At 54.6% G+C, this 27382-nt stretch overlaps 1 protein-coding gene across 8 annotated transcripts in view; it reads right to left on the bottom strand.

The window, feature by feature from the left end:
• The window catches only part of DYSF (dysferlin), a 101842-nt gene that overhangs the window by 17329 nt on the left and 57131 nt on the right, over positions 1-27382 (bottom strand). For 4 of the 8 annotated variants that reach the window (XM_054065959.1, XM_054065961.1, XM_054065960.1 and 1 more), the window contains 11 exons: positions 24107-24169; positions 18670-18768; positions 17993-18121; positions 16890-17045; positions 14208-14299; positions 10854-11024; positions 10168-10310; positions 5633-5772; positions 4677-4765; positions 3839-3934; positions 776-917 (listed from right to left, as the gene is read on the bottom strand). In XM_054065959.1, the coding sequence (XP_053921934.1) occupies positions 776-917; positions 3839-3934; positions 4677-4765; positions 5633-5772; positions 10168-10310; positions 10854-11024; positions 14208-14299; positions 16890-17045; positions 17993-18121; positions 18670-18768; positions 24107-24169 (1320 nt within the window). The remainder of the gene's footprint in view (positions 1-775; positions 918-3838; positions 3935-4676; positions 4766-5632; positions 5773-10167; positions 10311-10853; positions 11025-14207; positions 14300-16889; positions 17046-17992; positions 18122-18669; positions 18769-24106; positions 24170-27382) is intronic. The other 4 variants (XM_054065964.1, XM_054065966.1, XM_054065962.1 and 1 more) reach the window with 1 other exon arrangement.

The raw sequence follows: 27382 nt of genomic DNA, 5'->3' as shown, positions 1-27382 counted from the left end.
TGAGGAGGAATGGGGATAAACTGGAGAGGGGCAGACTTAGATGGGACATAAGGAGGAATTTCTTCACCGTGTGAGTGGTGAAGCACTGTCCCAGGTTCCCCAGAGCAGTGGTGGCTGCCCCATCCCTGGAGGTGTTCAAGGCCAGGTTGGATGGGGCTTGGAGCACCTGATCCAGTGGGAGGTGTCCCTGCCCATCCCAGGGGGTGGGACTGGATGGGCTTTGAGGCCCCTTCCAACCCAAACCATTCCGTGATTCTATGACCTCAGCACAGGCTTCCCCACACGTTCCTCCTGCCTTCAGGCACTTGGAGGAAGCTCATTCCTTTCATCCCTTTTTAGCCCTTCCCTGAAGTCACTGCACCGCGTGATGCCCATTGTGCCGTGCAGGAGACCAGAGGTCCACATCTAACCACCCCCATGGAAATGCCATCTCCATCTTTGGAGTAACCCTGACATTGAGTTGCCACCTTGGAAGTTCTGTACAACCTGGAGAGCACTTTGACACTTCTGCACCAATATTCAGCTGCCTCCACCCCAGATGACACTTTCATGTTGAGTTGAGGTTCTCCAGACTCTTTCCACAAAGCCACCTCGAATTCTGACCCCATAAACATGGATTTTTTTACACCAATTTCTCCATGAGTCCACAACCTTGGGTTTCAAAACCCTTGCCCAGGTCCCCTCGGACTGCAGTTGTGGAGCTCTTGGACCATGGACCACAATTCACGCCCGAGTTACGCTGAGAAGATCAAAACATCTGTCCAGGGACACTCACCTTCTTGGCGACGTAACACATTTGCTCAGCTGGGAGATAGTCAAAGGGGAAGATGAATCTCCAGTTGAAGTTGCCCTCTCCTCCCATAGACCTGTAGTGCACGTCTGTCTTCTGCTTGTTCTCCTCGTGGCCCACCAGCCAGCTGCAAAATGCAAACGCGTTGCATGAAAAATTAGGAACATGAGAAGGATTTTGGAGGTTCCCCAACGTCACAGAGGCCATGAGAAGGTCACGAAATGTCTCTCACCCCTGTGGATGCCTTGGGTTGCTGTTTGTAGGAGTAACCTCAAACCTGTAGAAGACTTGAGAAGGAATGTGACAGTTCCTGCAGTCTCGGGAGATGAAGCCGTGCTGGTGGCACCAGCCTGAGGAGCTCTGCAACCTCTTCTCCCTCCCTTGAGTTCAATGGACATTTTAAAGACTCAACGTCTCCTTAAGCTCTGGCTCAAAGTCATTTATCAATCTATGAGAACCCACCACCTTCTAACAGCCTTGGGAAGGACCAACCTTGGCAGCCACCCCAACGGACTGACCTTGTCCTCAGCTGCTAAAACCAGTCTTGTTGATGAGGCAACCATGCTGAAGGACCAAAGAGCCACTCCCCCCTCCATTCTCAATGAGTTCCTCAAAGATTATTATTTGGAAGTCTTAAATCATAGAATGGTTTGGGTGGGAAGAGACCTCAAAGCTCATCCAGGTCCAACCCCTGCCACAAGCAGGGACCCCTCCCACTGGATCAGGAGCTCCAAGAACCATCCAACCTGGCCTGGAACCCCTCCAGGGATGGGGCAGCCACCACTGCTCTGGGCAACCTGGGCCAGGGCCTCCCCACCCTCACAGGAGAACATTTCTCCCTAAGATCTCATCTCAGTCTCCCCTCTTGCAGCTCCAAACTGTTCCCCTCATCCTGTCCCTTCACTCCCTGATCCAGAGCCCCTCCCCAGCTCTCCTGGAGCCCCTTTCCCTACTGAAAGCTGCTCTAAGATCTTCCTGGAGTCTTCTCCAGGCTGAACAACCCCAACTCTCCCAGCCTGGCCTTGTATGGGAGGTTCTCCAGCCCTCCCATCATCTCTGTGGCCTCCTCTGGACCAGCTCCAACAGCTCCAGGTCCTTCTTATGTTGAGGACTCCAGAGCTGGACCCAGGACTCCAGGTGGGTCTCCCAGAGTGGAGCAGAGGGGCAGAATCCCATCCCTTCCTGCTGGTCACGCTGCTCTGGATGCGGTCCAGGATGTGGTTGGATGTGTTTGTAGGATGAACTTGAGTAGACCTCCCTTCCCTGTCTCCCACAAGAAACTTGGGGTGGATTATGTGCTCCTCTCACGCCCTGGAGAAGAAGGAATCGTTTGTACCGCTGAGTAAAAACCCCTTATTGTTAATTTAAATGGAAAACAATCAAGCGAGATAATTGTTTTCGTTAGAGATTCCCTCTGGATCTTCTGGCTCTGCTCCACAAGGTCTCTAAACATATGAATGGATGTGTTTATTGTTTTGTCTTTCGTTGGTTGCTGAAGACTCAGAAATGTTGGATGGGGGAAAAAGGGCAGAAGGAAAACCCAACAGTTGCAAAAACCACAGCTGAGAAGAAGTCGTTGTTGTTACGGCGCTTTGCCCCTTGACTGGTTGTGGAGTCACCACAGGAAGATCTTTGAGACCAGGAGGGCAACGGTGCTGCGAGGAGCTGAGTCCATCAGGAGCAGCTGAGGACCACCCTGGCTCTGGGATCTTCCTGAGGAAGGACTTCTTGGCCGTTTAGGGCTTCATCCAGAGCAGCGTGGCCAGCAGGGAGGGATGGGATTCAGAGCCCCTGATCCAGTGGGAGGTGTCCCTGCCCACGGCATGGGTGAGACTGGATGGGCTTTGAGGCCCCTTCCAACCCAAACCATTCCATGAGTCTATGAAAGCCCCAGGTGAAAGCTCCTTATCCATTGAGTTCACCCTCAAGTTGGCTTCAGCCCCTGCTCAGGAGGCAGCGGTGGATGGAAGGGTTGGTCCAAGGTCACCATGAAGATCACTTTGCCCACTGGATCCCATCTATAGGGCAGATACGGAAGCACGAGAAGCTCCACAGCCTCCCTTCCCAACAGGATTATTCACACTTCGTCCAGCGATGTTAAGGATGTGGCCACTTAGGGGGTAGGACAACGAAGTTGGGCAAGAGTTTTAACTCATTTACGTCTCTCCTGGATCTGCTTGGTCACTGGGGACACCAGAAGCCAGGAGAAGGACATCAACAAGCGCTGGATGCTCTGGTTTTCCTGGTAACAACCTCCAACCGCTGCTATTTCCGAGCCCCGCAGTGCCCACAGCAGCTCAAGCTGGAGTTGATACCAACTCTCTTGATGGGAATTCCAGGCAAGCAGGACACGTTCGGGATTTACAGGAGGAAAACTGGGGTTGTAAAAAAGGGATTTACAGTCTGTTTCCAAATCCTACCTCTTCCTGTCCATAAATCCCAAGAACGCACGAAAGAAGTCAAATCCCTTGGCTGGGATCACAATGGTTGGACTCAATTGGAATGGTTGGACTCGATGATCTAAGAGGTCTTTTCCAACCTGGTGATTCTATGATTCATTTAACACAAGATAGAACCGAAACGGAGTCAAGCGGAGAAGGGAATTGGGCAAAGGAGTTGCTGCTGGTTGCCACATTTTGGGGTATTTCAAGGCAAAAAAAGGGAATTCCAACAAAAGCAGCTACGCAAAGAAGCCGAGTGGTGCACGTGGAGCAGGAGGAGTGGGGTGGGTGCCACGCCAGAAGGATGGGACGGCATCCAGAGGGACATGAAGCTGGAGAAGTGTGGCTGTGAGAACCTCATGTGGTTCCAGCAGGCCAAGGGCAAGGTCTCACCCTTGGGTTGGGGCAACCTGTGGTTTCAATCCAGGATGGGGTATGATTGGGTGCAGCCCTGAGGAGAAGGACTCAGGGTGATGGAGTGCTGGGTCCAGCTCTGGAGTCCCCACCACACAGCAATGTTGATGCAAGCCCCGTGTTAACCCCTTCAGTGCTGCTCTCACCCCTTCAGGCTACGGTACCCAGAGGACACAGAAGCAGAGGCACTCACCCTTTGACGTAGATGTCACTCATCTTCTCTCCAGTGATGCTGAGGTCATCCAGGATGACATCTTTGGTGTTCCAGATGATGCAGCGCAAGTAGAACCTGGAGGAACCCAGGAACAAAAAACAACACGAAAGGGTTATAATCTTAGAATCATAGAATTGTCCGGGTGGAAAAGACCTTTGAGATGGAGTCCAACCATCCCTGCCCGCTACTAAACGAGATCCCTGAGCACCTCATCTGCCCGGCTTCTAAACCCTTCCAGATGGGGACTCCACCGCCTCCCTGGGCAGCCTCTGCCGGGGCCTGAGAACCCCTTAAGGGAAGACATTTTTCTTGATGTCCAATCTGAACCTGCCCTGGAGCAACTTGAGGCCATTTCCAATCACCTGACCAACAGGTCAGGGGAGAAGAGACCAACACCCACCTCACCAAAACCTCCTTTCAGGGAGTTGTAGACGGTGATGAGGTCTCCCCTCAGCCTCCTTTTCTCCAGGCTAAACAGCCTCAGGTCCCTCAGAAGCCTCTCATAACCCTTGTTCTCCAGCTCCTTCTCCAGCTCCGTTCCCTTCTCTGGTCCCACTCCAGCCCCTCAATGTCCTTCTCAAAGTGAGGGGCCCAAAACTGAACCCAGTCATGGTCTGGAGCCCTCCTGGACAGCCTGGTCAATCTACTCAGAAGAAGCTAAGACGAGTCATCTTTCTTTGGAGATGAGTCCACACAGATGTTTCTTAGCTGGGCAGGTGACCCTATCCCCATCTGACATCTCCAGCCCTTCTCCTTTCCCCTCACAAACAGAAGTAAAGAGATGAAAAAGAAGAGTAAGAGCTCAAAACCGAGTCACCTCTTGGCTTTGCGCGGAGTGATGTTGAAAGGGGGACCAGGTTGACCCAGAGATTTCGGGAACAGGTCCACCCACATCTGTAGCTTTCCCTGTGTGGAGAGAAAGACACGTGAAGCCTGGTGAGCCTCTTAACTGGGTTACCTTCATCTCCTTCGTAACATCAAGTAGTGGAGAGAGAAAACATCAAGTGCTCCCGTGTTCCTTGGATGAAAATGAAGGTTTCCTTAACGACAAAGTGTCATATTCCAATTATTTTGGTGATCGTTGGGTACACGTTAATGACCTGGGATGGAGAAGAGCTCAAGCTGCCTTAGCAGAGAATGGGAGAATTGTTAAGGTTGGAAAAGACCTCTAAGATCATCCAGTCCAACCATCAACACAACCCCTCCATCACATCTACAGCTCTTTGAACCCCTCCAGGAATGGAGACTCCGCTAATATCCAACCCAACCCTCCCTGGTGAGGCCGTTTCCTCTTGTTCTACCTCTTGGTACTTAGGAGAAGAGCCCAGCACCCACCTCAATCCAACCTCCTTTCCAGGAGCTGCAGAGAATGATGAGGTCTCCCCTCAGCCTCCTCTTCTCAAGGCTAAACAGCCCCACGTCCCTCAGCAGCTCCAAAGAACCCTTGTTCTCCAAACCCTTCTCAGCTCCGCTCCCTTCTCTGGACGCTCTCCAGCCCCTCAATGTCCTTCTTGGACAAAACTGAAGCCCATCCATTCCACCTTCAGCTATGGGCAAGGACATCTCTCACTGGATTGAGTTGCTCAAAGACCCAACCATCTTGGCCGTGAACATCTCCAGGGATGGGACATCCCATCACCAGCCAGTGGTCTTCTCTGCCCCATAGACTGAGTCCCACCCCTGGGAACAGCCCATCTCCTGTGGCATCTCCATCTCCTGGATGGAGATGAGCTGATGCTCTGGGTCATGCCCTGGACATGTCCCACCACCCACCTGCTCAATCTCCGGCTGGAGAGGGCTGTAAAGACGTCTCGTCTCCACATGCTCCGGCACCAAGCCTTGCTTCCGCAGCACGTACAGGGCGAGACGCTCCTCCACGGGCCCCAGGTGGGGGTTGAGGGGTTTGCCGTCCTCTGTGATAGAGGAGACAAAGATTAGGGTTCCACCACGGCCACAGGGCTGGATTCTGACCACCCTGAGGAAGCTCCACAAGGGAGGAAGCATAAGTCCAGCAGCTTCCCTGCAGCTAAGAACAAGCAGGAGAGGCACAACCTCCATCTACAAATCCATCATCATCACAAACCCTCCAAGGTGGGCACAGGACAAGCTGCCCCCAGTGGGACATGTGGACAAACCACCCCACAATGGGACCAGGAACATCTGGGGAGCGTCCTGCAAGTCCCATCCAGATGACAGCAAGTGAAGCATTGCAAGGACCAAGTTGAAGCCCGTGGAAAGGACAGTCCAGTCTTCCAGTCTTTGCTTCTCCTGCTCAAGGGTTCAGGTCCCCTAAAGTCACAGCAATTGGGGCTGGAGGGTCCCCAGAAGCTCTCCAGCCCAGGCTGTTCTTCTGCTGCCATTCCCACCCAGCAGAGGTTCCATAGAACCATGGAGTCATTTGGGCTGGAAGGAACCTCAAAGCCCATCCAGTTCCACCCCCTGCCACAAGCAGGGACACCTCCCACTGGATCAGGGGCTCCAAAGCCCCATCCAACCTGGCCTGGAACCCCTCCAGAGATGAAGCAGCCACCACTGCTCTGGACAACCTGGGCCAGGGGCTCCACACCCTCCCAGGAGAACATTTCTCCCCAAGATCTCATCTCAATCTCCCCTCTTGCAGCTCAAAACCGTTCCCCTCATCCTGTCCCTGCCCTCCCTGATCCAGAGCCCCTCTCCAGCTCTCCTGGAGCCCCTTTCCCTACTGGAAGCTGCTCTAAGGTCTCCCTGGAGCCTTCTCTTCTCCAGGCTGAACCACCGAAACCTCTCAGCGTGTCATAGAACCATAGAACGGTTTGGGTTGGAAGGACCTTAATGATCATCGAGTTCCAATCCCCCTGCCATGGGGGTTGGGACTTTAAGGCCAGGTTGGATGGAGCTTGGAGCAACCTGATCCAGTGGGATGCCCCTGCCCATGGCAGGAGGTTGGAACTGGATGATCTTCGAGGTCTCTTCCAATCAAAACCATTCCATGATGGATGATTCTATGATTTTGGCCCAGGGAGAAGGTTGAACTCCGGTGGAAAGAGCCTCGGAGCTGCAGTTTGACTTTGTTAAGGCCACTTGATCGTGAGGAACCATCAAGGAAGACTTGGGCTGCATGAAGAATGAGATAACACCCAACAGGAAAGAGATAACACCCAACAGGAAAGAGATAACACCCAACAGGAAAGAGATAACACCCAACAGGAAAGAGATAACACCCAACAGGAATGAGATAACACCCAACAGGAAAGAGATAACACCCAACAGGAAAGAGATAACACCCAACACAGGACTGATCCCTCACACCGATCCTGGGGACCAGGACACAAATTCATGGCTCTTCCTTTAGAAGGAGAAGAAGGAGTTGGGCACCAAGAGGTTCCTTGCAGGCTCCCGTAAGGGGAGAGGCTATCACCGAGGGCTGACAAGGTGTTATCCGAGGGGGTTCTTCCCCCCCCGGCACAGCCCCCGCCGCCTTTCACCTTCTCCTGCTTTAATGGCAATCGGTTCAAAACAACCAGAACAAAGTCTGACGCTTGACCTCCAGGAGATCTGGAAACCAGCTGTGCTCGCCGAGCAACCTCAGATCTGAACCTGGAGGGATAAAGCCGAGCTATTAAACCCCCGGAGCGTGGCTTTTACAAGCCCTGCCCCCCCGGACCATTATTCCACAACCCCCACGTTTGTCGTTTTCCGAGAGGGGCTTTTTCTTTCTCCTGTGCAGACACACACCGGGTCTCCACGGCTTGGGCAGGAGCCCATCTGGCCAACGTTACCCACGCCAAGCTCTTGCCAAGGAAGGAGCTGAGCTCCATCACCTGAAAAGTGCAGGGGGCTGGGATAATATTTATGGAGCGCGTTGTGTTTCAGAGGTTCTCGAAGGTGCCTCCAAATGCCATGGCTGAAAGGTACCAGGCTCAGGGTGATGGTCTCCACCAGCCCTAGCGTGGTCCATGGGATGAGGAGGCAGGAGAAAGCCCAGGGAAGCTGTGGCTGCCCCATCCCTGGAGGTGTTGAAGGCCAAGTTGGATGAGGCTTGGAGCAACCCGGTCTACTGGGAGGTCTCACAAAAGCGGAGTAGACGGGGAGAATCTCCTCCTGGCTCTGCTGCCCATGGTGCTTTTGATCTTCTCTCATTCCTCTGTAGACCAAGTCTTCCGTGACACCTCTGCCTGATAAGTGGCTTAAGAAGGTCAAACTGCAGCTCCTCGGCTATTTCCAGGGGAGTTCCATGTCCTTCCTGGACCAAAACAGCCTTCCATGCTTTAAAGCAGAGTTTTCTACCCTCAAGGATACCAGAGAGAGAGGGACAAGTTGAGAGATCCTCCACCTGGGTCAGGGCAACCAGTGGTTCCAACAGAGGATTGGGAGCAGCCCTGAGGAGAAGGACTCGGAGAGCTGGGGGTGAGAAGGAGACACAACGTGCGCTCAGAGCCAAGAACCCCCCCGTGTCCTGGGCTGCACCCAGAGCAGCGTGGCCAGCAGGGAGGGATGGGATTCTGCCCCTCTGCTCCGCTCTGGGAGACCCACCTGGAGCCCTGGGTCCAGCGCTGGAGTCCTCAGCACAGGGAGGACATGGAGATGGTGGAACAGGTCCAGAGGAGGCCACGGAGATGATCCCAGGGCTGGAGCACAAGGCCAGGCTGAGAGAGTTGGGGTTGTTCAGGAGAAGAGAAGGATGTGGGGAGACCTTTGAGCAGCTTCCAGTAGGGAAAGGGGCTCCAGGAAAGCTGGGAAGGGGCTCTGGATCAGGGAGTGAAGGGCAGGACGAGGGGAAGGGATTTGATCTGCAAGAGGGGAGATTGAGATGAGATCTTGGGGAGAAATGTTCTCCTGGGAGGGTGGGGAGGCCCTGGCCCAGGTTGCCCAGAGCAGTGGTGGCTGCTTCATCTCTGGAGGTGTTCCAGGCCAGGTTGGATGGTTCTTGGAGCCCCTGATCCAGCGGGAGGTGTCCCTGCTCGTGGCAGGAGTGGGACTGGATGGGCTTTGAGGTCCCTTCCAACCCAACCCATTCCATGGTTGTCTCTCGCAGGTGTCAGCGTTGCGTTTCTTGTGCGTGCTCAACACCTGCTGCCGCTTCCCCCGTGCTGGCACAGAGGGAGGTGACACTTCCAGCTGGCGCCCACCTCAACACCCCCCGTGAGATAATCTGGGCTCTGCGTGTCTGATATTGTCCCCTCTAGTGCCTCCAGCTCCAAAACGCAGAGACACAAGGAGCGCAACGACCCCTCCAGCCCAAGCAGCGGCTGGAAGATCTCGCTGGAGTTTCTCTGGGTGTGATGGACTTCAGTGCTCCCACCCTGGTGTGGTTGGTTTGCCTCAATGGGGGCGTCCTCACGGCTGAGGATAATGGGACCGGGACTGCAGGTCCAGCTTCAGCCCTGTGCTATGGAGCAGATCCGACCACAACCTGCGGCGTTTGGGGCAGAGCCAGGCTTGGGAAAGGGAGAGAACCAACCTGGACAGGAAGGTGATAAGGTCATGGCCTTCACCCACGCTTGGCCTCCACAATGAACTCCATCAGGAGAGAGAATCATAGAATCATGGAATGGGTTGGCTTGGAAGGAACCCCAAACCCCATCCAGGTCCAACCCCTGCCATGGGCAGGGACGCCTTCCACCGGATCAGGGGCTCCAAGAACCATCCAACCTGGCCTGGAGCCCTCCAGGGATGGGGCAGCCACCACTGCTCTGGGCAACCTGGGCCAGGGTGTCCCCACCCACCCAGGAGAACATTTCTCCCCAAGATTTCATTTCCATCTCCCCTCTTGTGGCTCCAAACCATTCCCCTCGTCCTATCCCTTCATTCCCTGATCCAGAGCCCCTCTCCAGCTTTCCTGGAGTCCCTTTCCCTACTGGAAGCTGCTCAAAGGTCTCCTCGGAGCCTTCTCTTCCCCAGGCTGAACAACCCCAACTCTCAGCCTGGCCTCATACAGGAGGTTCTCCAGCCCTTGGATCACCTCCATGGCCTCCTCTGGAGTTGCTCCACCAGCTTCGTGTCCTCCCTGTGCTGAGGAGTCCAGAGCTGGACCCAGGGCTCCAGGTGGGTCTCCCCGAGCGGAGCAGAGGGGCAGAATCCCGTCCCTCCCTGCTGGCCACGCTGCTCTGGGTGCAGCCCAGGACACGGGGGGGTTCTGGGCTCTGAGCACACGTTGAGGCTCCTGTGGAGCTTCTCCCCCAGCACCCCAAGTCCTTCTCCTCGGGGCTGCTCCAACCCATCCTCCACCCAGCCTGGGGTTGGGCTTTGGATTGCCCCAGCATGGTTATGACCTCCAACTCCATCCCTTGCTCTGGAGAAGGAAAAGCTGTGCAACCCCGTGACCATACCCAGTTCGGAGAGGATGTACTCTTGTTCCCTGAAGATGACCCGGTCGGACTTGTAGGTTGGAGCCTTGTAGTTGTGTTGCAGAGAGAAGAGGTGGAGCAGCTGGGAAGGACGGAGTTGGTCTCGCCACTGGTTGGGTCCAGAGCTGAAACCAAAGAGGAGGGAGAACAACAGCTCAGGACGTGATAGAACATCTTCCACCCTCAATAAGGAGGACAGAGTGGGGTTACACCAAAGAGTGCTGATCTGAAGAAGATGCAGCTCTCAGTCCGTGTTCACCAGCTCCTGGTCCCACAGCCCACCCAGCGCCAGCTTGTGGGGCTGCTGTGCCCTGGTGGCCCCCCAAGACCCACAACGTCCCCCTTCAGGTGGTCCCATGCATGGGAGATGTCCTCAGCACTGTGTGCCCAAGAGGCATCAGGGACAGAACAACATCTCCCCAAGTTGCCATCTGGTATTTGAAGCCTTTCACACTTCTGGAGGAGAGATGGGGCTCAGAGAAGACCCTCAAATGTGGAGCTTCTTCTCTAGAGTTAATCTGTATCTCCAGACACATCTCTGCTGTGAAGTTCCATGCTCACCAGGTTTCCCTGGGCCAGCAGAACCATGGGCTGAGACATCACCCAGGTCCCCATGGACCTCACAGACTTGGTGACGACTCACTGCCCAAGCCCACAGAGATACCTACACGCAGTACGTTTGAGGGAGGCCACAGCGCGCCCCGTATTTTGACAGGAACCGGTTCTCCAGGTCTATGACGGTCTCCCCAATCTTCTCATCCTTCGACAGGAGGTCGTAGTCATAGAGGGTGATCTTCAAGTCCTTCTCCAGGGGCAGAGTGCAGCTCAGCTCAAACATCCTGCACAACGGGAAGAAGAAATAACAAGGAGATGGGGGGTTCCTGCTGTTGAATGCCCCATGGGAAGAAGATCCACCACCCATCCCAACCAACCAGTGCTGAGAATGACAGCATCTTTGGGTTGTCCTGGCTCAGCTTGTGGATGTAGAACCATAGAACCATTACGGTTGGAAAAGACCTTCTAAGATCATCAAGTCCAACCACCAGCCCCAAACCACCACGTCCACCATGGCCCAAAGGGCTACATCTAAATGGTTCTTTGCAACGAAGAGTGTGAGCCTTGGGTTTATCTTGGCCTGGTTGGATTATCCTCAAGCAAACTTTGTCCCTGCTTCGTTTCTCCATCAGCTAATTGGACATGATGGAGGTGACCAGGGGAGAAGAACATCAGGTGACAGCCGGGAACCATCATTGCTGTGGAATTCGAAAGGGAGAGAAACAACGGTCTTGGAAAATCCTCCCCTCTTTGAGCCCAAAGAACCAATGTCCAAAACGGGGGTCAAGCTTGCATGGGGCAAGCTTCTGCTCAGCACGAGATTGACCCTCAAAGCCTTCTGGTCCTCTCTTCCTGGTCCTAAGCACATTACATAGACTCATAAAATGGGTCAGAAGGGACCTCAAAGCCCACCCAGTTCCACCCCGTGCCATGGGCAGGGACACCTCCCACTGGACCAGGTTGCTCCAAGCCCCATCCAACCTGGCCTGGAACACCTCCAGGGATGGGACCTGGGGGTTCTGACCGACAGCAAGTTCGAATCATGGAACCATAGAATGGTTTAGGTTGGGAGGGACCTCAAAGCCCATCCAGTTTCACCTCCATGCGGAGGGACACCTCCCACTGCATCACGTTGCTCCAAGCCCCATCCTACTGGAAGCTGCTCTAAGGTCTCCTCAGAGCCTTCTCTTCTCCAGGCTGAACAACCCCAGCTCTCTCAGCCTCCTCATACAGGAGGTTCTCCACCTCTTGGATCACCTCTGTGGCCTCCTCTGGACTCGCTCCACCATCTCCAGGTCCTTCTTATGTTGAGGACTCCAGCGCTGGATCCAGGGCTCCAGGTGGGTCTCCCAGAGCGGAGCAGAGGGGCAGAATCCCATCCCTCCCTTCTGGCCACGCTGCTCTGGGTGCAGCCCAGGACACTGGGGGGTTTCTGGGCTCTGAGCACACGTTGGTGGCTCCTGTATCTTCCATGTGGTCTCCTCTGCCACCGTTCCACCACGGCTCATACATGGACACAAAATCAACCCAGAGCAAACCTTCCTCTCCCTCTTTAAACGACGGCAATTCATAAAGCACCGAGACCCTCCCAACACCCCAACACCCCAACCAGGACACCCCAGCGCCCATCGAGGAGGAAGGTGGCACAGTTGGGTGAGCGGGATGGTCCAGGTCTCACCCAGCACCACCATGAAGCCCTCCAGCTGCTGCCGAAAGGCAGGAGACGTTGGGGAGAAACACGGTGCCCGTTCCCACCGCCAGCACCCACCACGCCGCGGCTTTTAAGGAGGGGGAAGTCGGCGATTATGCCACCAATGAAGAGCGCAGGAGGACGTGGGGTCAGCAGAAGGCAATTAGCTGGAGCTGGACGGCAGCCAGGGGCCCGGCGAGGAGCTCGTGAAACCGGAGGTTTAATAGCCACCGGCAACCAGGACCTGGGTTTTATATCCTCCTTTAAAGAGCGGGTGGGAGGCGCGGCACCGTGTCTGGACGGGGCTCTGGCGGGAGCCAGGCTCGGCCAAGGACTTCTCCTGCCCACCAGAGCTCATCAGGCTATGGGCTTTCACCACGGAAGGAGGTCCTGGCCCACCACGGAGCATGGATCCCTCTTGTTGGATCATAGAAGCATGGGGTTGGAAAAGACAGAGGAACCACCAACGTGCGCTCGGAGCCCAGAACCCCCTCCCCGTGTCCTGGGCTGCACCCGGAGCAGCGTGGCCACCACGGAGGGACGGGATTCTGCCCCTCTGCTCCGCTTGGGGAGACCCACCTGGAGCCCTGGGTCCAGCTCTGGAGTCCTCAGCACAGGGTGGACATGGAGTGGTGGAGTGGGTCCAGAGAAGGGCTACAAGGATGATCTGAGGGCTGGAGAACCTCCTATATGAAGACAGGCTGAGAGAGTTGGGGATGTTCAGGAGAAGAGAAGGCTCCAGGGAGACCTTAGAGCAGCTTCCAGTAGGGAAAGGGGCTCCAGGAAAGCTGGGGAGGGGCTCTGGATCAGGGAGTGGTGGACAGGACGAGGGGAACGGTTTTGAGCTGCAAGAGGGGAGATAGAGATGAGATCTTGGGGAGAAATGTTCTCCTGTGAGGGTGGGGAGGCCCTGGCCCAGGTTGCCCAGAGCAGTGGTGGCTGCCCCATCCCTGGAGGGGTTCCAGGCCAGGCTGGATGGTTCTTGGAGCCCCTCATCCAGGGGGAGGTGTCCCTGCCCATGGCAGGGGTGGGACTGCCCAGAGAAGTCATGGATGACCTCCCATGGTTGGCAGGTTCAGATTGGACACCAGGAAAAATTTCTTGAGAGAAAGGGTTCTGTGGCCCCATCAGAGGCTGCTGAGGGAGGTGGGGGAGTCCCCATCCCTGGAGGGCTTTAGAAGACCGGTAGATGAGGTGCTCAGGGATCTGGTTTAGCAGTGGACAGGGACGGTTGGACTCGATGATCATAGAATCACAGAATGGTTTTGCTTGGAAGGGACCTCAAAGCCCATCCAGTGCCACCCCTGCCATGGGCAGGGACACCTCCCGCTGGATCAGGGGCTCCAAGCCCCATCCAACCTGGCCTGGAACCCCTCCAGGGATGGAGCAGCCACCGCTGCTCTGGGAAACCTGGGCCAGGGCCTCCCCACCCTCCAGGAGAACATTTCTCCTCAAGATCCCATCTCAATCTCCCCTCTTGCAGCTCAACACCATTCCCCTCATCCCGTCCCTGCCCTCCGTGATCCAGAGCCCCTCCCCAGCTCTCCTGGAGCCCCTTTCCCTACTGGAAGCTGCTCTAAGGTCTCCTTGGAGCCTTCTCTTCTCCTGAACAACTCTCTCAGCCTGGCCTCCTACGGGAGGTTCTTCAGCTCTCAGATCATCTCCTCTGGACCTGTTCCACCATCTCCATGTCCTCCCTGTGCTGAGGCCTCCAGAGTTCAAATCCCTCAGTAGAACATAAAGAAGCACTTGGAGACCAACTTGATTCCAAACTTACTTTCCGAAGACCGGCTCCAACGTGCAGGGGATGTAATTTTCTTGGTCATTCATGGATTTCTTTCCCACTGAGACCTTCACGTAGGGATCGCACTGAAGAGGGGCATGAAAAGAAACGCAAGGAAGGGTCACCACAGAGCGATATTGACTCTGAAGGAACATCTCTGCTTCCCCTTGTCCCAGGGAGCAAGACCTTCCACCCCATCCGGTCAAACACCTGTTTCCAAGGACAGGACATTCTGACCATTAACTCCTTAATCCACATCTGTGACCACCAAGAGCTGTGTGCTCTGCAATTCCGTGTTGAGGACGACCAAAGGAGAAGTGAGAGGTGTGGGACAAAAATCCGAGCCTTTGTGAGGCCAACGGGATGGAAAACCATAGCTCCGTACAAGCGTTTGGTTGGAAAAGACCATTGAGGGGCCTCAAGGTGCTCCACGGAAAATTTGCATTGGATATTAGGAGGAATTTCTTCGGTGAAATGGTTGTGAAGCATTGGAAGAAGCTGCCCGGGGAGGTGGTTGAGTCCCCATCCCTGGAGGGGTTTCAAAGATGAGCAGATGTCATACTTGGGGACACGGTTTAGTGGTGGAGTTATCAGAGCTGCATCAATGGACTCAATGATCTCAAAGGTCTTTTCCAACAGAAACCGTTCTGTGATCATCGAGTCCCACCATCCCTGTCCTCTACTGAACTACATCCCTGAGCATCTCATCTGCCCGGCTTTTAAATCCCTCCAGGGATGAGGACTCCACCACCTCCCTGGGCAGCCTCTGAAGGGCCTCAGAACCCTTCTGGTGAAGAAAGTTCTCCTGATGTCCAACCTGAACCTGCCCTGGGGCAACTTGAAGCCATTTCTTCTCATCCCATCAATTGTTACTCGGGAGAAGAGACCAACACCCACCTCACCACAACCCTTTCAGGGAGTTGTAGACACTGAGTAGTGTCTCAGCCTCCTTCTCTCCAGGCTAAACAACCCCAGGTCCCTCAGCTGCTCCTCAAAACCTTTGTTCTCCAGCCCCAAAAGCACCAAGAGAACATGAAAAATACTCCTCCTCGCTTCTTTCTGGACTGAGCTTGGTTTGAAGTCCTCGGGATGTTCCTGCTCTCATCTGAGTCACCTATTCCGGTGATACCATCGAGATCATCAGTTTGAGGTCTACTCAGGGATGTTCCTGCTCTCATCTGAGTCACCTATTCTGGTGATACCATCGAGATCATCAGTTTGAGGTCTACTCAAGGATGTTCCTGCTCTCATCTGAGTCACCTATTCTGGTGATACCATCGAGATCATCAGTTTGAGGTCTACTCAGGGATGTTCCTGCTCTCATCTGAGTCACCTATTCTGGTGATTCCACCGAGATCATCAGTTTGAGGTCTACTCAAGGATGTTCCTGCTCTCATCTGAGTCACCTATTCTGGTGATACCATCGAGATCATCAGTTTGAGGTCTACTCAAGGATGTTCCTGCTCTCATCTGAGTCACCTATTCTGGTGATACCATCGAGATCATCAGTTTGAGGTCTACTCAAGGATGTTCCTGCTCTCATCCGAGTCACCTATTCTGGTGATACCACCGAGATCATCAGTTTGAGGTCTACTCAAGGATGTTCCTGCTCTCATCTGAGTCACCTATTCTGGTGATACCATCGAGATCATCAGTTTGAGGTCTACTCAAGGATGTTCCTGCTCTCATCCGAGTCACCTATTCTGGTGATACCATCGAGATCATCAGTTTGAGGTCTACTCAAAAATAGATTTACGAACGCAGGGGACTCAAATGTCAAAGGCAAAATATTTTGCTCCAAAAAAAATGTGACCTGAGATCTTCTCCTTTCCAAGATGGTGCAAGAGCTTTGAGTCAATACCACGGAACCACACTTGGCCACGAAACCTCCTTCTGCATCTAAAAATTGTATCATCTCTATCGACATTTTTAGGACATTTTCATAAGTAAAACTATTCGGGGGATCAGGAGAAATTCGAGAAGTGGTTAAACTTGACCCGAGTCAGCAGTTTTGCCGGAGGAAGAAGAACTAAAATCCACTTTGCTTCAAAGATCTCACCCAGTTTGAGGCCAAACCCAGAGATGTTCTCATCCCAACTCACGTTAGAAACGCTCAAACCACTGGGAAAGATCTGGGTGAGTTCTGCTCCTGGAAAGACCGCCCAGGCTGAGCTCCTCATGGCTCTCCTTGACCTATGGACCTTCTTAAGAATCATAGAATGGGTTGGGTTGGAAGGGACTTCAAAGCCTATCCTATCCATCCCTTGCCATGGGCAGGGACACCTCCCATGGGATGAGGGGCTCCAAGAACCATCCAACCTGGCCTGGAAACCCTCCAGGGATGGGGCAGCCACCACTGCTCTGTTCCAGGGCCTCCCCACCCTCACAGGAGAACATTTCTCCCCAAGATCTCATCTCAATCTCCCCTCTTGCAGCTCCAAACCATTCCCCACGTCCTGTCCCTGATCCAGAGCCCCTCCCCAGCTCTCCTGGAGCCCCTTTTCCTACTGGAAGCTGCTCTAAGGTCACCTTAGAGCCTTCTCTTCTCCTGAACAACCCCAACTCTCCCAACGTGGCTTCACAGCAGAGCTCCTCCTGCTTTTGATCAGTTAGGGTTGACCTGCTGAAAGAACCCACCCACGCTGAGGTTCCCCAGTGCTTTCCCCACCACGTTACCTTCCCATTGGCGTCCTTGGGTTGGAGATCAAAGGCCCGGATGATGTAGACCCTGACAAGACACTCCTGAGGTCCTCTGGCCGGCAGCTGGTGGAACTGCCGAGGTGGCACTGGGACTCGCGGGTCGTCGGGGAGAGGGTAAATCTTGAAGGAGCCCTGGGAAGGAAGGACATCTTCAGCTGCACCTCCTCACCCACACGCGCAGATGGGTCTCGCGTGGGCAGGTGCACACCACCAGCCTGGGTGGTCGCACAGAATCACAGAACCCAAGAACATTTTCAACAGGAACATCTTCAAATCCATCAGGTTCCTCAGAACTTCATCCATCCTGGCCTTGAAGGCTTCCAGGGATGGAGCATCTACAGCTACTCTGGGGACAGAGCCCAGATCCTGACTCTCTTTTGCTTACTAGACCTGACCATGTCCTGCCAGGCTCTTCATGGTCAAGGAAGCCAGGATGAAGGGTGGGAAGCCGTCTGTATCATTCACCCCTTGCTTGAACACCGACCCAAATGGTTCTAAGACTGCACAGAGCTCCTTTACCACATTTGTCCTTCCCATCTTCTGCTTCACTGCCCTTTGAGCCTTCAGACGGTGAAAGAGGTTTGAAGGAGCCTCCCAAAGGTTTATAAACTCATCGAATCATTATAAGGTTGGAAAAGACCTCTAAGACCATCCAGTCCAACCATCAGCCTAACGTGGCTGAGACTTTCTCTGCAGGGACAGGTTTAGAAGTTCTTGACCAAGGCAGCCACCACTGTTCCAGGGTCTCCCCACCCTCACAGGAGAACATTTCTCCCCAAGATCTCGTCTCAATCTCCTCTCTTGCAGATCCAAACCGTTCCTCTTGTCCTGCCCTCTCTGCTCCAGAGCCCCTCCCCAGCTCTCCTGGAGCCCCTTTCCCTACTGGAAGCTGCTCTAAGGTCCCTCCAGAGCCTTCTCCAGGTTGGACAACCCCAACTCTCCCAGCCTGGCCTCCTACGGGAGGTTCTCCAGCCCTCAGATCTTTGTCAACTGGCATCACCCCCCTCAGTACCAAGACCTTCTACTCAGCGTTGTGCGTTCCCAGGTATGAGTAGAGGTAGAAACTGAGGCCACCACACCTTGAACTCCCCCACAATTGAGGGGTCGTCATTTGAGTCCTGCGAGCGGCCGCGATACAGCTTGAAGGTGTGGCAGAAGTCAGAGAGACACTCGAAGTCCTCCACGTTCTCCAGCTCTGTCTCGTAGACCTGAGGAGAGAGAGAGACCAGGGGTGAGGGCAGGGCCTTCTCCTGGCCAGAAGGGGACCAGCAGTGTGTCCCCATCCATCTGGCACAAGCCTTGACCCAAGCTTCTCGTTCTGGACTAGATACCACCCACAGGAACAGCGTCCTGGGAGTTGTCACCCTTCCAGGACAGAGATGAAGAACAGACCTCTGGCAGCCCTACGATAACTAAAGCTCATCGTGGAGGACCCAGACGAAGCCAAGGTCTCACTGAAGGTTTTTCATGAGCCAAAGAGATCCTGCTGAGAACATTTTCCTTCAGACAGGCAAGGTCTCCCCCGCATCTTAATCCCCTTTGGGCTCCTGTGTCCATTTTAGCCCTTCTTCTAGAAGACCACCTCCATCATCCCTTCCTTCGGCAACTTCTGGCTTTACTTGGTGGTCCCAAATCCTTTTCAGGGTGGTTTCCCATAGCCCAGAAACGCCTCAACGCTCAACAAGAATCAAAATAGGTGGAAAACCAACATGAAATGAGAAGATCCAATAAGCCAGAACCAGCCAAGGTCACTCACCTTCAGGGTGTCGAAGCCCTTCTCCAAATAGCAGCCACATTTCTCCCTCTCCCCGGTGGAGGCGTAGAACTTGCTCCACCAGTCAATGAATTCTTCCTCCTGGCAGCAAGGGGACACCAAGGTCAGACATCTCCACGAGCAAAGCTCAGGCATCAGAAGAGTGTCCCATAATTGCTAGAGGTGACCTTCTGCTCTGTGGGTTTCTGTCCGCAGAGGTGATGAAGCTACTGTGAACCCAACCTGCAGCTCCTCACTCTCTGGTTTCATAGAATCGTTGAATTGGTTGGGTTGGAAGAGACCTCAAAGCCCAACCAGTCCCACCTCCTATCATGGGCAGGGACACCTCCCACTGGATCAGATTGCTCCAAGCCCCATCCAACCTGGCCTGGAACCCCTCCAGGGATGGGGCAGCCACCACTGCTCTGGGCAACCTGGGCCAGAGTGTCCTCACCCTCAGCATGAAGAATTTCTTCCTAATGTCTCATCTAACTCTTCTCCCTTCCAACTTAAAGCCATTCCTCTCATCCTGCCATTCCAGGTCCTTGGAAAAGGACCTCCCTCCTCAGCTCTCCTGGAGACCCTTTCCCTACTGGAAGCTGCTCTATGGTCTCCTCAGAGCCTTCTCTTCTCCAGGCTGAACAACCTCAACTCTCTCAGCCTGGCCTCCTGTGGGAGGTTCTCCAGCCCTCGGATCATCTCCATGGCCTCCTCTGGAGTTGCTCCACCATCTCCATGTCCTCCCTGTGCTGAGGACTCCAGCGCTGGACCCAGGGCTCCAGGTGGGTCTCCCAGAGCGGAGCAGAGGGGCAGAATCCCATCCCTCCGTGGTGGCCACGCTGCTCCGGGTGCAGCCCAGGACACGGGGGGGTTCTGGGCTGTGAATTGACGTTATTTTTAATCGAATTAATGGATCAATTAACTCTGTGTCTCCCTTTGTGTTAAAGTAAGAAGAAATTTTGCCTTTCATCACATCCTCATTTTTACTGTTTCTAAAGGTCCAACTCTGACCCCCAGGGCTTCGGTAGGACATTCCCCTAACGAAGGTATGGAGTGACTAAGAGAGCGCTCAACCATAGGGGACAACTTACCCACGGGATCTTCTGCCGCCCCAAGACAAAGAATTTGGTTAGAAAGTTCTGATTTCTACTGATCTCACAAGAAAAAGGAGGGAAGGGAAAAGAAAAAGGAGGCAAATGGTTTGGGTCAGAAGGGACCTCAAAGCCCAGGCAGTTCCCACGGGCGGGGACACCTCCCTCAGGGTGCTCCAAGCCCCATCCAACCTGGCCTGGATGTTATTAGTGATGGACATCAACCCATTTGCCGGCGGATGGGAAAGCAACGGCTCCACCAACACAAGTGATTAAAGTCAAGGATTTCATGTAGCAACCGGGTGACACCAAAATCACCACCAGGCTTGACCTTGGACATCACAGAATGATGGAATGGTTTGGGTCCGAAGGGACCTCAAAGCCCATCCAGTTCCAACCCACTGCCATGGGTGAAGACACCTCCCACTGGATCAGGTTGCTCCAAGCTTCATGCAACCTCATTTCCAACCAGGAACTCCAACCTCTTCCCAAGAGGGATCTGTCCTTGGGTTACCCTTAGGTCAACCTGGTCCTTCCCTCTGGTTCCTTCAAATTACCCCGGGAATCAGCAGTAGCTCTGAGCAGAAAACAACGTTGGTGGGAGGAGGAGAAAACCACCTCCATCCACACAAGAAGGGGCTCCAAACCCCATCCAACCTGGCCTGGAACCCCTCCAGGGATGGGGCAGCCACCACTTCTCTGGGCAACCTGTTCCAGGGTCTCCCCACCCTCACAGGAGAACATTTCTCCCCAAGATCTCATCTCAATCTCCCCTCTTGCAGCTCAAAACCATTCCCCTCATCCTGTCCCTTCACTCCCTGATCCAGAGCCCCTCCCCAGCTCTCCTGGAGCCCCTTTCCCTCCTGGAAGCTGCTCTGAGGTCTCCCCGGAGCCTTCTCTTCTCCTGAGCAACCCCGACTGTCCCAGCCTGACCTCAGACGGGAGGTTCTCCATCCCTCGGATCATCTTTGTCAACTGGCATCATCCCCCTCAGGAGAAAGACCTTCCACCCAGCAGGCGTGTTCCCAGGTACAAGTAGAGGTGGAATGGGAGGCCACCACACCATGAACTCCTCCATGAACAAGGAGTCATCATTCTTGCTGGGCTAAACATCTCCGACTCTCTCAGCCTGTGAAGATCTCTCGGACATCTACAGACACAGCCCCTCAGCTGTATCCCACCACACTTCTGCAGGAGATGACAACCTGGAGAAGGTGGTGTCAACACCCTCACCTTCTCCAGAACAAAGGCAGCGAGGTCACCTCAGCTCCTTACCCAAAACACAACCCAGCCCAGCCCTGTCCTCCCACGGGTGCAGAAGACACGGTCGCAGATGCCACCACAAACAGCTGAGGAACACAGACACGTCTTTAAATCCCACAGTTGCGTTCCGTGGCGTTTTCCAACCACATCCATAATCCCTCTGCTGCTCTGCCTTCCATCGCTCCCAAGGTCAGAACATCCAGGCAGGAAATCGAGCTACGGGAGGCATCTTCAAAGAGGTTCTACAACAGAACTGCTGCAAGGAGATCTTCATGCTTTCAACCTCCACAAATCAAAGAATCATGGAATGGGTTGGGTTGGAAGGACATCACGTCCACTTCCACCCCCCTGCCATGGGCAGGGACACCTCCGACTGGATTAGGTGCTCCAAACCCCATCCAACGTGGCCTTGAACACCTCAGAAATGGATGAAACTCTGTTTTCAGTGGGTTTTTTCCATCCTGTGCCATCAGCCCCCACTTTGACCTGAAGGCAGCCACCCACGCGTGGTCTGCTCACCATTCTCCCTCTGTCTCATCATTTATCAGAGAATGAAAGAACTGTTTGGTTGGAAAAGACCTTTGAGGTCATCGAGCCCAACCGTCCCTGCCCACCACTAAACCACATCCCTGAGCACCTCATCTCCCCGGCTTCTAAACCCCTTCAGCGATGGGGACTCCACCACCGTCCCTGGGCAGCCTCTGCCAGGGCCTCCGAACCCTTTTGGGGAAGATATTTTTCCTGATGTCCAACCTGACCCTGCCCTGGGGCACCTTCAGCCCCTTTCTTCTCACCCCCTCGCCTGTCACTGCGAGAAGAGACCAACACCCACCTCACTCCAACCTCCTTTCAGGCAGTTGTAGACAGTGATGAGGTCTCCCCTCAGCCTCCTTTTCTCCAGGCTAAACAACCCCAGGTCCCTCAACCGAGAACCCTTGTTCTCCAGCCCTTTCTCCAGCTCCATCCCCTTCTCCGGACACGCTCCAGCCCCTCAACATCCTTCCTGGAGTGAAGGACCCAAAACTGAACCCAGAATTCGAGGTGTGGCCTCATCAATACTGAGTCCAGTATCTGGGGATGCTTTCTCCTGCAACCTTTGCTGGTGGAAATCCACCTTGCCATGCAGACCGCTCTGGAAGAGCTTTCACCCATGGCAACACCATGGGATGTTCCTCAAGCCTGCACGAAGCGCCAGGAGAAAAAACAATGTCAGGAACGCACACGGGGCCGTGCAGAGCGGGTTGGCGACCGCTTCCAGCAGGAGATATCCAACACCGGCAGCTCTTCCAAGCTAAGAGTAACAGGAGAAGCCGTAAAATACGCGCTGTGATTGGGAACTCACAGACACAGCACAGAGCCGATTATTCCAAATAGTTTACAGATTTCGACTTCTTTTCGTTGTTGGCCGGAGTGAGGCTGGAAACGTCTCCTCCGATGGGTTCTTTGTGTTGCACAGAATCACGGGATCACGGAAAGGGTTGGGTAGGAAGGGACCTTAAGGATCACCCAGTTCCACGCCCTGCCATGGGCAGGGACATCTCCTGCTGGATCGGGCTGCTCAAGGACCATCCAACCTGGCCTGGAACACCTCCAGGGATGGGGCACCACCACTGCTCTGGGCAACCTGGGCCAGGGCCTCTCCACTCTCACCACAATGAAATTCCTCCTTGTGTCCAGTCTACATCTGCCCCTCTCCAGTTTATACCCATTCCTCCTCATCCCATCCCTCCAGGTCTTTGTGAACAGTCCCTCCTCAGCTTTCCTGGAGCCCCTTCAGGTACTGGAAGCTGCTCTAAGGTCTCCTTAGAAGTCCAACCACCAGCCCCAAACCACCACGTCGACCATGGCCCAAAGGGCAACATCTACATGGTTTTCTTGCAACGAAGAATGTGAGCCATGGGTTTATCTTGGCCTGGTTGGATTATCCTCGTTTCTCCATCAGCTAATTGGACATGATGGAGGTGACCAGGGAAGAAGAACATCAGGTGACAGCCGGGAACCATCATTGCTGTGGAATTCGAAAGGGAGAGAAACGACACTTTTGGAAAATCCTCCCCTCTTTGAGCCCAAAGAACCAATGTCCAAAATGGGGGTCAAGCTTGCATGGGGCAAGCTTCTGCTCAGCACGAGATTGACCCTCAAAGCCTTCTGGTCCTCTCTTCCTGGTCCTAAGCACATCACATAGACTCATAAAATGGGTCAGAAGGGACCTCAAAGCCCACCCAGTTCCACCCCCTGCCATGGGCAGGGACACCTCACACTGGACCAGGTTGCTCCAAGCCCCATCCAACCTGGCCTGGAACACCTCCAGGGATGGGACCTGGGGGTTCTGACCGACAGCAAGTTCGAATCATGGAACCATGGAATGGTTTAGGTTGGGAGGGACCTCAAAGCCCATCCAGTTTCACCTCCATGCAGAGGGACACCTCCCACCACTGCATCACGTTGCTCCAAGCCTCATCCTACTGGAAGCTGCTCTAAGGTCTCCCCGGAGCCTTCTCTTCTCCAGGCTGAACAACTCCAACTCTCCCAGCCTGGCCTCATACGGGAGGTTCTCCATCCCTCCCATCATCTCCATGGCCTCCTCTGGACTCGCTCCACCAGCTCCGTGTCCTCCCTGTGCTGAGGACTCCAGAGCTGGACCCAGGGCTCCAGGTGGGTCTCCCAGAGCGGAGCAGAGGGGCAGAATCCCGTCCCTCCCTGCTGGCCACACTGCTCCGGGTGCAGCCCAGGACATGGGTCATTTCTGGGCTCTGAGTGCACGTTCTGTCTCCTGTGGAGCTTCTCCTCCCCCAGCACCTCAAGTCCTTCTCCTCACGGCTGCTCCCAATCATCTTCCATCCTGCACTGAAACCACAGATTGCCCCACCCCAGGTGTAGGACCTTGCCCTTGGCCTGGTTGAACCTCCTGAGGTTCTCCAGCCCCACTTCTCCACCGTGTGCAGGTCCTTCTGGATGCCATCCCGTCCTTCCGGTGTGGCAACCGCCCCCCACTCAGCTTTAAATGAGTATAAAATGCATAAATGTCATTCATAGAAACCATTAATTAATTAAGCGAGATGAGTTAGAAACGAAGCGGTACATACATGAGCCTGGGCCCGAGAAGCTGCGATGTTAATTAATGCCGAGGTGGTCAGACCTTCTGCAAGCTACAAATTAAAGTGTTTGGTTATCAACGTGGTTAAAGAAAACCATGGTTAACCCACACCAGCAAAAGCAAAAACGAGAAGAAATAAAAGCCGCGAACCCAAGCAGCGTTGCCTTCCACTTCTTCTGGGTCGTAAGGGTGAGGTCTCCTTGGACAAAGCATCCATGGCCCAAGAGCAGGGGTTGGGTTTCCATCTATTTTGGCATCGTGGACTGGGTTGGGTTGGAAGGGACCTCAGAGCCCATCCAGTGCCACCTCCTGCCATGGGCAGGGACACCTCCCATGGGATCAGGGGCTCCAAGAACCATCCAACCTGGCCTGGAACCCCTCCAGGGATGGGGCAACCACCACTGCTCTGGACAACCTGTTCCAGGGCGTCCCCACCATCCCAGGAGAACATTTCTCCCCAACATCTCATCTCCATCTCACCTCTTCCAGCTCAAAATCATTCTCCTGGTCCTGTTCCTGCCCTCCCTGATCCAGAGCCCCTCTCCAGCTCTCCTGGAACCCCTTTCCCTACTGGAAGCTGCTCTAAGGTCCCCCTGGAGCCTCCTCTTCTCCAGGTTGACCAACCCAAACTCTCTGGTGGCCTCATATGGACACACCTGCTCGTATCTGCTCATTACTTGGGGCTGCAGAAGGACCTCCTAGATGTCCTTCCTGCTCTGCTCCGCACAGCCTGAGGACCCAGGAAAGGGCACGGAGAGCAAGAGGACACTGTGGGTGAGGAGCAGATCCAAACCTGGGTCACCCAAGAGAACCCACAGCCTCTCGTGTGCGCTCAGCTTTGGCCAAACCCCCCTCCACGTCCATCTCCCAGAGGAGGAAACCAGAAAGATCCAACCCAGGAGACCTCGCAGCGGGGAAATGGCTTTTCTCGGAGCTTGAGGAGCTTCTTCTCCACACATTTGGTAACCACGATGTTTGCAGCCTCGTTTCCAACTGCCCTGGGGCTGAACTCCTCACCCCACGTGGAGGAGATGGACACCACAGTCAGCAACCCCCGAGCAGAGGGGGAGGTGGGTCTCTTTGTTTGCTCTCTTTCAGATGAGGACAACAAAGTGATCCTTTGTTCCAGGCGTTCATCAGAGGAGGGACCAAAGCCAGGACTGGCAGGGATGGAGAACAGCCTCGGAGCCACACAATGAAACACACCCATCGCACAAGGCAGGAACAATCCTGGTCCTGCTTCCAAGGTCACCACTGGAAGAGCAAGCAGGACGGAGATTGTGGCCCCCGGGCATGGGTTCTTGGCTTGGGATCCATCACCTTCTCCAGGGAGAAGGGGTAGGATGATGTCTACAAGCTGGGACTCCTCCTTCATCCTCTAAACGTGGCCCCAGAGGGGAGCGGAGAAGGGTGGAGGAACCCTGGTGGCTTCAGGGTGTCAGACCACCGAAGCAAAAGTCACCCCAACTCCTGTCCAGGAGAGGGTGAGAATGGGAAGAACATCCCCCAGGGCCAAAACGGAGAGGTTAGGGAGGGAGGTGGTGGGAATTTGGGTTTGGCTTTCCAGGAACGAGATCCCTTCTCCTCCTCCTTCTCCTCCTCCACTCCCCAAACAAAGGGCAAAAGCAAAAGGCGAACAAACAAACGGAGAAGAATTGACCTGAGGACCAAGGGAAGAATTCAGGTCATCGCAGGGTGGTTTGTTTGTGAAATGTTTGTTTCGGTAAAGAAACGTCAACATCTTCCACCCCAAAAGTGCTGCAGCAGAGCTTTCATGGCTTGGTCCTTCTCCCCCGTCTCGTCCTTTCACCTCCTGGTCCTTGGGTTTGATTTGAGATGCTTTCAAGAGGCTTCAAACTGCCCCAGGGAGCAGAGTTGGGGTTCCTTCCACCTCCAATCCTGTCTCGTTCCTGCTTCCGACACAACCCAGGCGTCTACAGGGACCTCTGCAGCTCCCACCACAGCTGAGGAGACACCCCCCAAACAGCAGAAGACCTCGATAGAAGTGTCCGTTTGTCCTGATTCATAGTGTTTTGTCCCCAGAAGGCCAATCTGAGCAGATCTCCCAACGTCACAATGAAGTCCCTGCAAGGTCTGGAGAGCCGCGGTTCCACAGTTCCGAGAGTCATGGAATGGGTTGGAAGGGACCTCAAAGCCCATTCAGTTCCACTCCTGCCATGGGCAGGGACACCTCCCACTGGATCAGGGGCTCCAAGAACCGTCCAACCTGGCCTGGAACCCCTCCAGGGATGGGGCAGCCACCACTGCTCTGGGCCACCTGTTCCAGGGCCTCCTCACCCTCAGCGTGAAGAATTTCTTCCTAATGTTTCATCTCAATCTTCGCCCTCCAATCTAAAGCCGCTCCCCTCGTCCCATCACTCCAGGCCCTTGGAAAAAGTCCCTTCCCAGCTTTCCTGGAGACCCTTTTCCTACTGGAAGCCACACTAAGGTCTCATTGGAGCCTTCTCTTCTCCAGGCTGGACAACCTCAACTCTCCCAGCCTGGCCTCCTATGGGAGGTTCTCCAGCCCTGGGATCATCTCCGTGGCCTCCTCTGGACTCGCTCCACCAGCTCCATGTCCTCCCTGTGCTGAGGACTCCAGAGCTGGACCCAGGACTCCAGGTGGGTCTCCCCGAGTGGAGCAGAGGGGCAGAATCCACTCTCTCCTGGTGGTTTCTGGGCTATGAGCACACATTCTCAGCTCCTGTTGACCTTGAGCTGCTGAAGCCAAACCCATTCCCTCATCCTGCCCCATCTTTGTTGAGGACATACCCATGGCACACACCCATCTTCTGCTGTGGGTCAGAAGAACCCTCTCTGGGGTCTTAGCCCACGGCTAAACCAAACCCTACCTGGCCTCTGCCACCAGAAAGCACCTTCCCATCCTCCATATCTTCTCTCGGCCCTTGAATTAGGTCCATGCCCACCACTAGAGGGGCTACAAACCCATCTTTGGGTGCTTGGACCCTTTCCCAGAGACCCATCCCACCCACAGAGGGTCTCACAGCCTTGGAGAGGGCACGGAGTGCCACCATCCTCCTCAGCTCAGCATCACGCAGCTCATCCGAGGCAAACCAGGACCTGATCCCACCCCTCCTACCCATCTTCTCGCCACTCTCACTCAGCTCCCAAGCGTCCTCCAAGCTAGGCTAGAAGATGAGGAGATGAACATTCCACCTCTGGGCTGGTGGGGACCCCCAAAAAAAACAGCTCACGTCGTACGCAGTGAGGACTGCGGGATGAGAGCACCAACCTGGAGCTCATC

This window comes from Cuculus canorus, chromosome 4 (genome assembly GCF_017976375.1).
Source record: "Cuculus canorus isolate bCucCan1 chromosome 4, bCucCan1.pri, whole genome shotgun sequence".
Lineage (NCBI taxonomy): Eukaryota > Metazoa > Chordata > Aves > Cuculiformes > Cuculidae > Cuculus > Cuculus canorus.
The sequence above is the reverse complement of the archived record's forward strand: the minus strand, read 5'-3'. Positions and strand labels throughout refer to the sequence as shown.